The sequence below is a fragment of the Cebus imitator genome, unplaced genomic scaffold, assembly GCF_001604975.1.
Source record: "Cebus imitator isolate Cc_AM_T3 unplaced genomic scaffold, Cebus_imitator-1.0 Scaffold162, whole genome shotgun sequence".
NCBI classification, from domain to species: Eukaryota; Metazoa; Chordata; class Mammalia; order Primates; family Cebidae; genus Cebus; species Cebus imitator.
The window spans coordinates 3,302,098-3,317,881 of NW_016107477.1; the positions used below are offsets into that span (position 1 = coordinate 3,302,098).

The following is a 15,784-nucleotide window of genomic DNA, read 5'->3' on the forward strand; positions in this document are numbered from 1 at the left end:
AGCCTGGCCAATATGGTAAAACCCCCATCTCTACTAGAAATAAAAAAATTAGGCAGGCATGGTACTGTGCACCTGTAGGCCCAGCTACTCAGGAGGCTGAAGCAGAAGAATCACTTGAACCCGGGAGGCGGAGGTTGCAGTGAGCCGAGATTGCGACACTGCACTCCAGCCTGGGCGACAGAGCAAGACTCCATCTCAAAAAAAAAAAAAACAGGATTATCTTTGGTGATACTGATGGTATTATGAGGGAGCCTCTTGGGGACTGACCATGGTTTTTATCTTGTTCTGAATCGGTGGTTACAGAGATATCTACTTACCATTCACGGTCTTTATTATACATGTATTATACTTTAGTTGAAAAGCTGATTTGGAATTTCATAATGGGTGCTCAGGCTGATATCCGAACACAGTGATCACACTTAAAACCACAAAACAAGGGACAACCGGATATTTTTGGCTTGCTTCCTAATAAAAGTATACTTAAGCATCCTTGTATAAATAATAAATCTTGAATTCTTATCAAGCCCTGGAATGACCTACCAATTTACAGGAAATACAGGGTTAGAAAGCAGCATGTTAAATCATATCACAGAGATCCAATGAATGAGAAAAATCTAGAATGCGTCACTCTCTACAGGACAGATGGCCTTGTTTCCTCAACAAATCAATTCCCAAGAAAAAAGAGAGCAAAGATGAACTCACAGATTAAAATAAGTTTGCAAGACATACTAACCAAATCCAATGTGGACTTTGCCTAGACGTGGATTTTTTAAAAAGCAGCTGTAATAAACAATCTGGGAAATTAGAACACTGACCAGAAATTTGATTATTTTAAAACAGTAATGTTTACTATTTTAGGTATGATAGTTATACTGTGTTTAAAAACAAAAAAGGTCCCTTGTCTCCTTGAGGAGAGAGTGACTGCGGAGTTGGTGCAGGGACAGTGCAGGATGAGCCTGAAACATCATGTGGTCGCAGAAGGTAAAGAAATACTCAAAAAAGGTTGGGGGCTTGTCAGGAAGGAACACAGAGCCAACCTGATGGAGCTCCCACTGGCCAAAGCTGGAACAACATGAACAAAATCAGTATTAGTACCACTGGATTCTAGCTCATAGTATAAAATTAATATGTATAAGTTCACACTGAAATAAATCATAAAATAAATAAGCAAATACATAATTTAATGGGGAAGAAGAGACACCTCTTTCTTAGGTTAGAATGTTGAAAGAGAGGGAAACAGGAAATCACCATTAGGCAAACACCATAGTGATAATTAATTGTTGCAGACAAGATCGACCAACAGAGGCTCAAATCAGTGGGCAAAACTTTGAGGAGAAATAAGATATTTGCATAGTCCCAAAATATCTTCCCTCCAGATATTTATTGACTGCAAAGAGAAAGATGATAACTTTACAGTGAGAACATCTGGCAGACACACTCTTAACAAGTGAGCAAGTTAACATCACCAGTTGTAAGACAGATGGACATCCTGAACCCCTGGGAGGAGGAAACATCCCCTCTCATCTCTTCTTACTGAAATGCATGGCCTTGTTTCCAGTCATGAGAAGACACCAGACAACCCCAAATGAAGGGATGGTCCACATGCTGTAGTTTGTAATCACTTCTCAGATTGCAGCTGGGGACGGCAGCCACTTTCTACTTCTGCATTCTACGTTCTTTATATTCTACAAAATCACTGATCCGTGCTCTTCAAAAGTGTCAAGGTCAAGGGAACACAAGGAAAGACTGAGGAAGTGTCACTGATGGAAGGAAACTAAGGAGACAGGACGACTGCATGCAAGAATGGATTGGATCCTGGGCCAGAAAAAGGACATCCGTGGAGGAACTAGTGAGATGTGACTGCCGTCTGTGGTTTAGTCAATATTATTGTGCCGGCACTGTGTTCTTGGCTTGCGCAGTGTGCTGTATTCATGTAAGGTGTTCACTTCAGGGAAGTTACATATGCAAGGGAATTCTCTATGATATTTTTACAACTTTTCTGCACATCTAAAATGGGTTCAAAGTAAAAAGTTTTCTTTAAAAAGAGCCTCTGTGTTTTATAGATGAATAATGAAATGCAAATGGATGTTTTTAAAGGCCAGTTACATCTTTGAACATAACCCATACTTGTCACACCAAGTTTCCTGGCAGACCCTAGATGAAGTTCATTGAAAATTTTCTACCATGGGCCCATAACACTGAAGGAAGTGCTGTCTCAGAGAATGATCAGGGCTGAGCTGAGCTGGGAAAGGCTCTCCAGTCAGGTGACCTGTGGCCAAACATTGCAGATGACTTGCTCTATTTGCTTTAATTAAAAGAATCTGCCCAGGTAAGAGGTCCCTCAGCCTCAGAGGCCTTTGTTGTTACTGGTTCACCAGGGTTTCCACAGCTTGTTTCCTCTAGTGTTTGCAAGATGCAGTGTAAAGACAAATCGAGTGCAACCATCTGATCTCTTTCATAACAGGAACGGGGGAGGCCGCAGTGGGACATTCTGCGCCATCAGCATCGTCTGCGAGATGCTCCGGCACCAGAGAACCGTGGACGTCTTCCACGCTGTGAAGACGCTGAGGAACAACAAGCCCAACATGGTCGACCTCCTGGTAGTACACCCCCTCTGAGCTGTTCCCTGAGACACCCCGTTAGCATTAGAATCCACGCCAGCTCCCAACTTTGCACAGAAACTGATGCATAGAGGAAGAGACCCATTTTCAGAAGCACAATGTAGTCACTTTGCTTGTAGGGCTTTTTTCCTTCTTTCTTTTTCTCCCTCTTCCTCTCTTTGTTCCTCATGGGGAAACTTTGTCTCCATCTCATTTGAAATGCGGAAATAGCCGAAACTCACAAGTGAGCATCCTTATTAACTTCCCTCCCTGGCAGCGCCTTCCACGTGGCTAAGCACTTATTCTTCGTGGAGAAGGAATAATCATAGTACGTGAAATGCCAGATTTTCAAATTATATATTTTATAAATAGCTTAATCGCCTAATATTTATCAAAGCTGTGGATTTCAGTTTGACATCCAGAATATTGGATTTAATTATAGTGGCCATATCTGAGAAAAGGATTAAAGGAGATGAGAAACAAAGGACTATGTGCAATTATTTTCTTAGAGTATTTTATGAAATCTCTTTTTATGTGGAGCTGTTGAAATGCCAACCACCGTGACTCAAGAATAGTAGAACAGCTTAAAGGAGGAAGCTTTTACATTAGGGTTTTGCACTTCTCTGTGAGTGGAGGAAGGATCTGAAGGAGACAGCAGGACTAATCCAAGGTTGGAAAATGGCTTGGGGGTAGGAGAGGGAGGAGAGATGGTCAATGTGACAAGCTCCAAAGCCAGTGTTTCCAGGTCCGCAGCATCACAGCGCTGGGGCTAATGTTAAAAATTAAAGTGACTGAAGAGGGAGCTGAGAGTCAAGCTGAAGCTGAGGAAGGGGCTGTGGTCCCCATGCAGTTTAAGAGGTCGTAATAGCAGTGCTCCGGGCTGGCTAACAGTAGTGACCAATGACAGCCAGCTCCCAAATGTGTCCCACTCCACACGAACCACTCTCCAGGGCATCCACTTTCCCCACATACATGTCTCATGCCTGATGAGCTGCTCCATTTCCAAGAAACATGGCTGCTGGTCAGGGAGTTCGGCACACAGACGTGGCTAGGCACATGCTCTCACCCATCAGCTGTTAGCATGTTGGCTTCTAGAAGGGGCAGAAAGGACCATGCTCCCCAGACTCCTCCTCACCCCACACCCTATGGGGAGCCCATGGACATTCAATTTCTAGTCACAACTCTGCTACTAATTCTAGTTAGGTGACCTCAAACACATCAGCTTTGTCATTTAAGTGTCCTTGAGCAAATCACTTAACTCCCTTAGGTTTTAGTTTTGTAAACAAGGGATACCATGAGCTCATTGAGGTGTCCAGTGTGCAGAGAGATGTGAAAGTGTTTTTGAAATTGCAAAGGGGAGAGGTAGTTGTAGAGTGTAGGAGTCTGCTGGACGTGATGCCATCAGTGGCCTGGCAGAAGGGCTGTAAGTGCTCTGGACATAGTAACAGAGTTCCTGTGCGTGAGCGGAAAGGTCGGTGTGGGGCTTCGCTAGGACCGTCTCCCTCCCTGCAGCGCCACCTTAATGGTAATGAGTTCTACCGCCATGGAAGTCCCAGGATGGAGGCAGTTGAGCTGAGTATCCATGCTGTCGGCAGAGGATAGAAACAAATGTACAAATGAAACACTGTGACTGTGGCTGCATGCGGTATTTAACCTCACTAATTCAGGGACAGGTGTGCAGCCTCGAGACTCTGGTTGGTACTTGGACACAGCTGACCTTGATCAAAAAAAAATGTCACTTCCCTCTCATGGCGGCCTGAATTAAGCAGATCATTAGAAACAGACCCTTCCAGGCCTTTCCTCTAATGGCTCCGGCTGCGGCTTTCATCACTGACCAGGTTTTACGGGCAGGAGTGATGGGGCTTTTCCAAATCAGTGGTGCACGCTACAGGACAGGGGTGATTTTTCATGAAATAAATGGAGCTTAGGTGGCTGAACCAGAAGGGAGCTTGTGGTCCCAGCCCACGATCCTATAATAACTTAGGACTTTGTGTAGTTATGTGTCATTCTAATGGAGAAGATGGGATTCCTGAGTGTCCAGCCCTCCAGAGGTCAGCCCCAGTTGGAGGGTAAGGTCAGGGTCTGAGAAATGTGAGAAAGTTTTGCGATTTCTTGAGAAAACTGTGTGACATATCTGTCACGGCGACTGTTCACAGGGATTAGATAATATCTCGTGACAGAGAAAAAAGTCACCACGCTCTTTTCGGTGGGTTTGAAGCTTCCAGAACTGACTAGAACCTGTTGTCACTTAGCTTTTCCTGTAAATACAGCTTCTGTTTAGTTTGGTGTTGATAGCTATGTATGTTGGCTGAGAGAGTTAGTTAACTTATGTCAGGGTGATAAAGTCTGTGGTTTTATTGGGCATCACAGGCCACCTGAGGCCAGTGTGTCCTAAGCACAAAATGTTGTGCCAGCAGCTGAAAAGGGCAGTGTACTGAGTCTTAGGTGCATCTTCAGAGGATGATGAGCATGTGAGAGACAGCCCTGGGGGTGCTTCCCAGCATGCGCAGTAGAGGGGCCCTCACCCACCCGGCCAGGTCTCATGCATCGCATGCACAGCTGCATCCCGCATGGTCCCTCCTGTTCAGAACAGGCAAATGCTACAGCTCTACCCGCCCCGCCAGGGCAGGTGAATGCACAGAGAAGGGCACTGTGTCCCTCTCCATCTCCCTTTGCAGCTCTGATTTTTCTAAATTGCTTCTGAGCGGGAAGATTCGTCAGTTCATGCTGAAGCATGGTACTCTCCAGGGAGATCCAGAAAGCCCTGAAGATGTATTTCTGCAAATTTTTAGCTTTGGGGGCTCTGGAGAAAAGCCAGTGGATTGCTGGGAGGCAAAATAGTTTCTAATACAAGACTAGATTTTTCTGTATCCAGCAGGGGCAGCTGCATTTTTCCTGACCCCTTTTTCAGCTCTGCTTCTAAGTTATCCATCTCTTCAGCCAACCTCAAGTCCCCATCAAAGAACTGCGTCCCCAGAGGGAGGACAGGGACAACACAGCCTGAGATTCCCTACGACTCGCCTAGTTAGATTCAGAAGGGGTCCTGGCCCCTGAGCTCCTTTGAAGCAACTCGGGCTGCAGGAAGGCGGCTGCCCCATGCCGGCAGCTCCTCTCTTCATGCTGACAGCACCCCTCTCACCTTTGCCCTCCTTAATGGTTTTGAAGTTCCCAGGCCTCTGTTTTAACATAGAAATGGCCTTTAGGGGCAGATCGTGCCTAAAGAAACATAGTGTCCCCTGTGAGGTGGTTGGAACTTTGGAAGACTCCCCCCACAGTTTAGTGCACTACCCAGGAAGTGAGCAACTGGCCCCATCATTTACCCAAATGCCTTGGGCAGGGCTGGCAAAGCTGCCTCTGCAGGTAATTACACACTTTAATATGGAGTGTGGTGGGATAATCATAGCTCACTGCAGCCTCAAACCCCCCTGGGCTCAAGCCATCCTCCCGTCTCAGCCTCCCAAGTAGCTGGGACTACAGGGGTATGCCTCACCATGCCTAGCTGTTTTTTTATTTTTATTTTTTTAGAGATGGGGTCTTGCTGTGTTGCTCAGGCTGGTCTCAAGCTCCTGGCCTCAAGCAATCCTCCTGCCTCAGCCTCTCAAAATGCTGGGATTACAGGCCTGAGCCATGGTGCCTGGCCTGTGTCTTATCTTGGTCCGTTCCATGCCATCTGCACATATTTCTCAGCCTCTGTTCTATGTGCAGCATCACTGGGCATGATGCAAGAGAAGTAGAAGATACGGCCTCTCCCTCATGGAGCTCAGAACTCACTGGAGATGCAGAAGTCCTCCCTGAATCTCAGTTTTCTCACCTGTAAAGTGGGAATAAGAATATTAAGCCTGGCCAGGTATGGTGGCACATGCCTGTAATCCCAGCACTTTGGGCGGCCTAGGTGGGCAGATGACCTGAGGTCAGGAGTTCATGACCAGCCTGGCCAACCAACATGGTGAAACCTCATCTCTACTAAAAATACAAAAATTAGCCAGACATGGTGGTACATGCCCGTAATCCCAGCTACTTGGGAGGCTGAGGCAGGAGAATCACTTGAACCCAGGAGGCAGAGGTTGCAATGAGATGAGATTATGCCACTGCACTCTAGCCTGGGTGACAGAGTAAGACTGCTTCTCAAAAAAAAAGATAAAAAAGAAAGAATACTAAGCCAGTCAGAAAAGGCCACATATTTTAAGATTCCTTGTCTGAAATGTTTAGAACAGGCAAATCTGTGAGACAGAAAGTGGAGTGGTGGTTGCTGAGGGCTGGGGGAGAGGGAGATGGGGTAACTGCTGATAGGCACAGGGTTTCTTCCTGAGGTGATGAAAATGTTTTAAACTTAGATTGTGGACAACTCTGTAAATATACTGAAAACCATTGAACTGTGTTAAAAGACAAAATTACAGCAACTTTAATTTACAGACCTAATTGGCTTGTGTTAGTGATCCTAGAATCCGGCAACATGTCATTCTGTAAAATAGAACGGGTGCTCCGATGAGTTGAGCAGAGGAGGCTGCTTTGTAGGCAGAAAAGAGCTGGAGAAGGCAGAAACAGGGAACAAAAAGCAAATCGTTTCAAACTTCCTTCCATCATAGAGTTAAAACAGAGGAGACTTTTTTTTTTAATCTTGCTCTGATACCAGACTGGAGTGCAGTGGTGTGATCTCCACTCACTGCAACCTCTGCTGCCCAGGTTCAAGCAATTCCCCTGCCTCAGCCTCCTGAGTAGCTGGAACTACAGGTGCATGTCACCACGCCCGGCTGATTTTTTGTATTTTAGTAGAGATGGGGTTTCACCATGTTGGCCAGGATGGTCTCGATCTCCTGACCTTGTGACCCACCTGCCTTGATCTCCCAAAGTGCAGGGTTTACAGGCGTGAGCCATGGCATCCGGCCAGGGACTTCTTTATTATGGCAGCTGAGGAAAAACAGGCCACTTCTGACTGGTTGCTGCACATCTGTTGATGTTTGGGAAGCTGCCCTATTTCAAAGTTCAGCCGGATGGAGATGCAGCACCTAGCACAGGGGACTCCGTGCTGGTTTGGTCTAATCTGTCGGGGCCTCATCCAAACAGTTCCCTCCCATGAATTTTATTTAACAACTGTATCTTTTAAAGGGGCCAATTTTATGGTATATTAATTATATCTCAATAAAGCTGTCATTTTTTAAAAAGCCACATTAAAAACAACAAAGAATACTATTCATAGAAGCCTACAGGACTTTGCTGTTTACAGAACACATCTCATGAGTGATCTCCTTATACTCAGTCACCTTCACAAAGCTGGGGGAGGTGCTGCCGCTGCACTCCCTTTACAGATAAGCCTAGAGTTTCATCATTCATGCAAGCCGAATCCAGATTCCAAATCTCAACTCCCAGCTCCAAGCCCGCTGATGTTCAACCACCCCACAAGGAGCCCCCCCAAGCTGTTTCCCAGCCTAGAGGCTAGACACCAATGGGCTCTCAGGGTTCATGACGGATGGAAAAGACAAGGGAAAAAAATCAACAACTAAAAGGCATTAGATGAAAATTCCAAATAGAATGTAGCTGGTCAGGCAGTCCCGATCTGCCTGGGAGTCTGAAAGGGTGGGCGCCAGGAGGAAAGTTATGGTCGGAACCCCTCCCTGGGTTGATTTGTTACTGAGTTGCCGGGAGAAACCCAGGGTAAAGGGTTGTAAAGCAGTGCGTGCTCTCGCGATGGGAGAAAGAGGGCACAGGTTAGTGTAGGGGACCTAGGAATAGGACAGAGCCCTATCTGTGTGCAAGCTTCATCTCAAACCAGGTATAACAGGAACAGCCCCGCCCACCACCAATTGCTTTGTAAGATTCGGAAAAGAGGCTGGGCGTGGTGGCTCATGCCTGTTATCCCAGCACTTTGGGAGGCTGAGGCAGGTGGATCACAAGGTCAGGAGTTCGAGACCAGCCTGGGCAACATTGTGAAACCCCCATCTCTACTAAAAATACAAAAAAAATTTAGCCAGGTGTGGTGGCACACAGCTACTGGGGAGACTGAGGGAGGAGAATCACTAGGACCCGGGAGGCGGTGGTTGCAGTGAGCTGAGATTGTGCCACAGTGAGACTCCATCTCAAAAAAAAAAAGGATTAAAGAAAGAAAGCGTGCTCAGTGGTTCCCAAGCCTGGCTGTACATCGAAGTCACCTGGGAGCTTTAGAAAAATTCTGATCCCTGGGCCCACTCAGAGACGGATTCAATTGGTCAGGGGCCTGGCTGCAGCAGCTGAGTGTTAAAAGCCCCCAGTGATTCTCATGTGTAGCCCAGCTTAAGAACCATGTCTGCTCTAGACTCTCACTCAGCCCAGGCTGCATATGAGAATCCCCCCCTCCCCAGGGGAGCTTTCAGAAATACCAGTGCACAGGCCTGCCCCAGCCCACTTCAGCCAAAGGCTCTGGGATGGAGCCCCTGCCAGGTGGGATGGACGTGCCACAGGGCTGAGAAAGTTGGTGTGGGAGGGTCAGTAGGCCATTCCCTTCCCTGCAGTGCCACTTTGGCTGTGTTCACAGCCTGTCTGCCCCGCCCCCTCCATCCCACTTACTCCAGAGCCAGGCCCTGTCCCGATCTGCGGGCCTACTGTACAGTTTCAAGTTGCCCCCTCTGTAACTTAGAGCTGACCCTCCGGACTCAGCCTCACCTCCCCTTGAATAAGCCAGCAACTGACTCACCTGCAAAATGTAATGTGGTTTGGAGCCCACAGCTCTCGCCCTTATGCCACCAACTGGTGTGAGTGGGCTGCCCCTCAGTAGCTCTCGCTGTGCAATTTGCAGGCTATCAGGCTGTGCACGTGTGTGTGCGTGTGTTGGGGTGGTGAGTGCAGGAGCTGAATGGGAATCAGGGGTGAGCTCGGGTCCCCCATCCACACTCCAGGCACTTTGAACCCTCCCCTGGTCAGTCTTCCTGCACTCTTGAGGAAGGTTTGTAATGATTTTTGCTAATACCCCATCCCTTCTCCCCCACCCCAGATTCCACTTGCCCGGCCTGCCTCCCACACTCAGCGCCAGCCGAGCACCTGGCCCTCAGGAGCTGCCCAGTAAACATTTGCTGAGTGATTGAACCATTCTTCTCTGCAGCCAGACCTGAGTCCAACCTGAGTCACCCCTTGCTGCTCTCTCCATCCTAGGGGAAGTTGTGGCTGTGCTTGGCAGGGCCTCAATAAGGAACTGGGCATGGATTTTGCAGGGGGCTTTGGTGAAGAAAGTTCTACCTACATATTTTAAAGATAGAGATGAAAGGAAAGACTCACTCATCATTCCAGAGATATGCTGCCGTCTCGTTGAGCAGGGATGTGAATTTACTTGTCTCCTTGGCACAGACTGGTTGGCCACGACCTGGCTGGTAACACTGAACTGAGGGATCCTGCCACACTCATGGGGCCCACGCTGCCTTCTTGGCAGAAGGATTTTTCCAGCCCAAAGGATCTGTCAGTACAGAGTCCAGCCAAAATCGAGGAGCCTGCCTTAGTTTCAGAAGCAGGTGCAGTGGGGAGAAGGGGCTTGCCCCAGGTCAGTGGTGGAGGCTGTTCTCTTTGAATCTTCGGAGGCCATTGACGTGGTGTTTGGAGTGCCCATGCTGGCACAGACAAAGGCAGGGCTCGGGCCCCTGAAGGAAGTGCCCAGCACCGCCGGGTGGTGTGCAGGCCTTGTGATGCCCTCACCAAGCAACCTCAGTTTCCAGCTCCCTTGTAGATTTTGCTTTCTCCCCTTCATAGGGATAGGAAGTCTGATCAGGAGCGGAGCCAATGTCAGGGGCCTTGGTGAGGAATAGCAGCAGGTCGCCCTGGTTACAGTCTGACCTGAGGATGTGAGGAGGACCCGGCCAGGCTCCCATCTGAGCCCCTACTCAGGAAACCTCTTCATGCCTGAAGCCAGCTAATGTCTCCCAAATTGGAGCACTCAGGACCAAAGCATAAATGTTCCTTTTTGCCCTGAAGTACAGGGATGGCTTACGTGGCTTAATTACGCTGTTCAAAAGCGAGTGAGCTAAGACAGGAAACTGCAGAAGACAGGCCTGGACCTGGTGATCAAATGTAATCAGTTTCCACTGTAGGAAGATTTCAGGCATTTACCCAGGTGCTTGGGGGAGGGGACACGGCAACCTATGGTCTTCCTTCTCCTTCCCCTTATTTTTCTGATTCAGAAACCAGTCATCATGGAATCTATGGGGACTGGCCGCTTGCTCAGAAAGGATAAGGCAGGAGAGGGAGAATTGGTTTTGAAAATTATAGCCATGCCTGAGACAGGGCAGCTTCGGTGACTTCCAAGCAGCAGCTCCTTAGCAGCGAAGCTCAAAATCCCTCCTGAGTTTCCAGCCTGTGTAGTGGCCTGAGGGCAGCAGCCACATCTCCCCACTAGGTGCATTTTAATATGTTAAAAGGATGGCTCCAAGTAGTCACTGAAATTAATTGCACATTTAGGCTCGTATAAAATCATTTTTATGCAGTAAGGGATTGGATCATGTAGATTTCCATTATTAAAAAAAATTGCTCCTGTGATTCACAAAAGCACAGAATTGATGGGAGCACTTCATAGCCAATATGTCTGCCTGGTGATCTGACAACATGGCCTTTTGGAATTTTGGAATTCAAATTATCTCTTTTAAATATTCTAAAAATAAAAGTATCAAACCCTGAAATAATAAATACTAGAATATGAATCAGAAATAATCAGAAATATAATTTTGCCTAGGGCAAGTAATAACTTTTTCCAGTTAAAAAGAAATACTTTACCTTTATTGGCATTGTGTATGGAAAAAGTGGTCTGGTTAAGGGAAATCACAGGCTGTAAAATGTTTGTTATTTGCACTAGGAGATAATTTAAGGAACACCTTCTCATAGGTCATCAGACTTACTTTAAAGGCAAACCAAGTCCTAAAGTTCTAATTTGAGAAAGCTGGAAGGGAGCCTTAAAGATGATCCAACCCCCTGTTTTATGACCAGAGGGGAATGGATTGGCCAGGATCTCGGAGACAGTTCACAGGACCTGAGGCTCCTGGTCAGCATGGAGCACTCAGACCCATGACTCACTAGAAAGCAAAGAACAATTGGATTCATGTCTCTATGTCAGTCTGCCCAGTTCCAGCTCTACCTGAGCCCTTGATAGACATTAAAGGTAGGATTCACATCATGGAGTAAGCATTTTTCTACTAGTGATTTTTTTGAAATAAAACTTTATTGGGATGTAATTTACATACCATAGCATTTCCCCTTTTAGATGGAAATAACAGACACTGGAAACTCCAAAAGTGGCGGCGGGCTCGGGGGGGAGGTTGAAAAATTACCTACTGGGTATATTGTTCAGTTGTAATCAGTTTTCAGTGTTTTACATTCCTACCAGCCCTGTAATGCACGATGAACATTCATTTGGGGGAATGAAAACCCTAGAAGCCCAGTCCCCACCATTACATGTGTAATACCCATGTAATTAACAAGCACATGTACCCCAAATTAAAAAAAAATCCCCTTTTAAAGTATATCATTCACAGGTTTTCAGTATATTCACAGAGTATACAACCATCACCGTAATCCAAATGTATAACATTTCCATCACCCCCTTAACCCCACTCAAAGAAATCACAGACCTACTAACTGTCACTCCCATTACCCACTTCCAGGCTCTGACAACCACGCGTCAGCTTTCAGTCTTTATAGATTTGCATCTGTTGGATGTTTCGTAGAAAAGGAATATGTGCCCTTTTGAATCTGACTTGTTTCACTCACCAGATTCATCCATGCTTCAATTCATTCATGTTGTAGAACATACATATTAGTATTTCATTCCTTTTCATAGCCAAGTAATATTCCACTTTATGGCTGTGCTACATTTTATTGATGTACATTTGAGTTGTTTGCCCATTTGGCTGTTACAAGTAATGCACCATGAACACTTGTTTACAAAGTTATTATGTAGATACACGTTTTCAGTTTCCTTAGGTGTATACCTAGTAGTAGAATTGCTAGGTCATATGGGAATTCTACGTTTAACCTTTTGAGGAGCTGCCAGACCATTTTCCAAAGTGGCTGCACCATTTGATATTCCCACCAGCCGTGTATGAGGGTTCACTTTCTCCACACCCTCACTATTACCTGTTATTTTCTTTTTATGTAAGACTTCCTCATGAGTGTTATTCCTACTGAGTGTTAATCTTGTGGCATCTTCAGTAGATTGAAATGATCTCCTTGTTCTCCGTCTTCGCCTCTGGATCGTGACTTCCCAGAGGACTGAGTGTGTCATAAAATCCCCCGTCTCTAGCGGTACATGTGTATTGAGTTGGATCAAATGCTGCTAAATCCATGGCTTGTCATCATTTATACATGCGGCCAACTTTGACTCTCAACTGTGTCAATTCTGTGCTAGAGACTGTTACATTATACAAAGAGGGATAAACCATGGCTCTTGTCTTCAAATAAATAGGTTTGACTACCAGGGTATTTACGGGACCGAGGGTATGTGAAGAAAAGGAAATTTCAGTGACATAGTAGGAAGCATTTAAGAAATACTGGACATTTTCAATTAATTTGGCAAAATGAAAAAAAACAGATATGTTTCCTTGGTTGTGGCTGTGATGGGTAGAGACAGTGGTGCTGAGCCTCACTCACACGTGTGAAAGCTTGTTTCCTCCAGAAGTAGCAGAGAGCCTTCCAGTTCCTGAGGCCCTGTCCAGGGCCCGGCTCCTGCCAGGTGGTAGGCAGAGGCCTCCTCAAGCCCTGTGTCCCTCTGCTGGGTTCAGAGAACACTCCCAGGCCTGGTTCTATCAGCATACTCCATGTACACAGGTGCAGAATGCTCTCCCCTGCCACTCGAGAGCACACCTCAGCCAGGACCTTGTTCAGGGCTTGCTCAGGCCAAGGTAAATGATCCAGGAAAGCTGAGATCAAGAAAAATGAATTCCATGCTGGGCATGGTGGCTTGTGCCTACAGTCCCAGCTAATCAGGAGGCTGAGGCAGGAGGATCACCTGAGCTCTGGAGTTCAAGGCTGCGGTGAGCTAAGATTGTGCCACCATACTCCAGCCTGGGTAACAAAGGGCCCTGTCTCTTAAAAAAAAAAAAAAAAAAAAAAAAAGGGAGAAATTAATTCCCTGCCTGATGAAGAACTGGTCTGTGGTTCACAGAGGGTCTTGAACATTTCCCCTTCTGTGCCTTGCCTCATCCTATTGCCTCTGCCCTGGAACATCTGTTTTAATTAACTCCAGTCCCGGTGAGGATGGCCATATACTTTATCCAAACTAGGGCACTTTGAGAGTGAAAGAGGATCATGCCGGGACCGTCCAGGGCAAACCAAGGCTGCTTCCACTCCATGCATCAGTTCTCTCATCTGGGGAAGGCGCTGTTCCCCTACTTCCCACTGCCATCCTCCCTAAGAAGACCTGCCCTCTGCCGAGCCCGCCACACATGTTAGGGACCATTCCACCTCCTGTGTTGTCACTGGGTTACCTGTCTCATCCTCCTCACTGTATCATGGACTTCTCAAAATCAGGGACTAAGTCAAGAGGCTTGGTATTCAGGAGGTACTTATGAAATTCTCATGAGATTGAGGAATTCCTGCAGACTGAAGTCAAAGGTAAAGCTGAGTCATCTGTGAGGCCTAATCTAGGTACCAAGGGCCTTGGGAAAGATGTCACAAAGGCATTTCCTCCAGCACTTCTTACCTTTTCTTCTACCCCTGACCCTCCTGTACAAAGCTCAGCATCTTGATATCCTGGAAAACATGTGTAGACAAACATATTTAGGGTTCCAGGTGTCCAGAACCTTCCAGAAATTCTTGCCAGTACAGGTAGCAAAATACCTTTCATCCAGCTTTGTGGGGAGCATCTCCAAACAGTGAATTTATTTGGAGTTCAGAAACGTGACTTTCTGATTCATTTCTAATTCAAATCCTTCCCAGATTGATATCTTCCCATTAAGACCCTACACTATGATAGTCCCAGTGAGGATGGCCATGTACTTTATATCCAGACTAGGGCACTTTGAGATATTCTTGAGCTGACACTTTCCCCTTCTGTTTTCCAGGATCAGTACAAGTTCTGCTACGAGGTGGCCCTGGAATACTTGAACTCTGGCTGATGGCGTAAACAGCTCTGTAAACAGTCCCTTTTGTACCACAAAGCCAAGACGTTCCATGGTATTCGTGCAGAAGAGATGAAGACTTCTCAATATGCTTATTTTGCTTTGCATAATTGGCTCTTTTTAAGAGCCCAAGAAAGTGTTTCTAAAACTGCTTGCACTGCCTGATCCCAGTAATGCTGCTGCCTGACAGAAACACACACACAGCCACAGTCGCCAAGTCCCGTACTCCTCGCCACCGGCTTCCTAGAGCAGCGTAGACATCTGGTAAACTGAAGAGCACAACTTTATTCTTATGAAGGAATTTGTACCTTTGGAGTATTATTTTGTGGCCCGTGATCCTTCGTGATTGTTCAGCTGAGTGTATGTTTTTGTTCTGTGGAGAATGCTACCTGGCATTATGATAATATATTATTTTAGGTAATATTTGTACTTTAACATGTTGCATAATATATGCTTATGTAGCTTTCCAGGACTAACCGATAAATGTGTAATGAACAAGAGATGTTGTATGAGTCATCGTTTCTATCAGATTTGTATTGTTTCCAAGGGAAAAGCTTGGGGGAGGACTCGGTTCACAAAATGCAAAACGCGACAGTCAGATTCATGGACCCAGAGCTTTTCCATTTGTTTATATTGTATATATTTTTGATTTCATCAAATTATTTATTCATTAAAAGAAATTTTTGTGAAGCACAGTGAGTGACAATCATTTTTCTTAAGGCCTGGAAACTATTTTCTGTATGATGTTACTTTCTGTGAATTCTCAACTCAATAAATGATGACCCGTGAGCAGTCGTGGCGTGTTCCTGATGTCCCAGCGCACGGGCAGTGGAGGCCGCACCCGTCACACCAGCGCACCAGGGGAGAGTGTGCGCTGGGACCTGTCTGCGGGAGCAGGTGCAGGAGAGCTCTTTAAGAGAGCGTTCGTCAGTGAGAGCACCGGCCCGTGGAGGTGCCGAGGAGGCGCAGCCATGAGCCTGCCCCTGGCCACAATCCTGACCTGGTGGGGCAGCTGGGCCAGGGGCCATGGCCGGGACTTGCTGACTGAGGCAACCTCTTCCTGTTTCCGCTCAACCTGTGGGGGATAGTGTCTGTCCTCTCCATGCCTCAGGCCAACCC

At 46.6% G+C, this 15,784-nt stretch overlaps 1 protein-coding gene across 17 annotated transcripts in view; it reads left to right on the forward strand.

Annotated features, from left to right (window-relative positions):
- The window catches only part of PTPRM (protein tyrosine phosphatase receptor type M), an 858,282-nt gene extending 842,828 nt beyond the window's left edge, over positions 1 to 15,454 (forward strand). For 9 of the 17 annotated variants that reach the window (XM_017543951.2, XM_017543955.2, XM_017543952.2 and 6 more), the window contains 2 exons: positions 2,465 to 2,600; positions 14,609 to 15,454. In XM_017543951.2, coding sequence (XP_017399440.1) covers positions 2,465 to 2,600; positions 14,609 to 14,662 — 190 coding nt within the window. In that variant the 3' untranslated portion in view covers positions 14,663 to 15,454. The remainder of the gene's footprint in view (positions 1 to 2,464; positions 2,601 to 14,608) is intronic. The other 8 variants (XM_017543961.2, XM_017543962.2, XM_017543963.2 and 5 more) reach the window with 1 other exon arrangement.
- Positions 15,455 to 15,784: the final 330 nt, after the last annotated feature.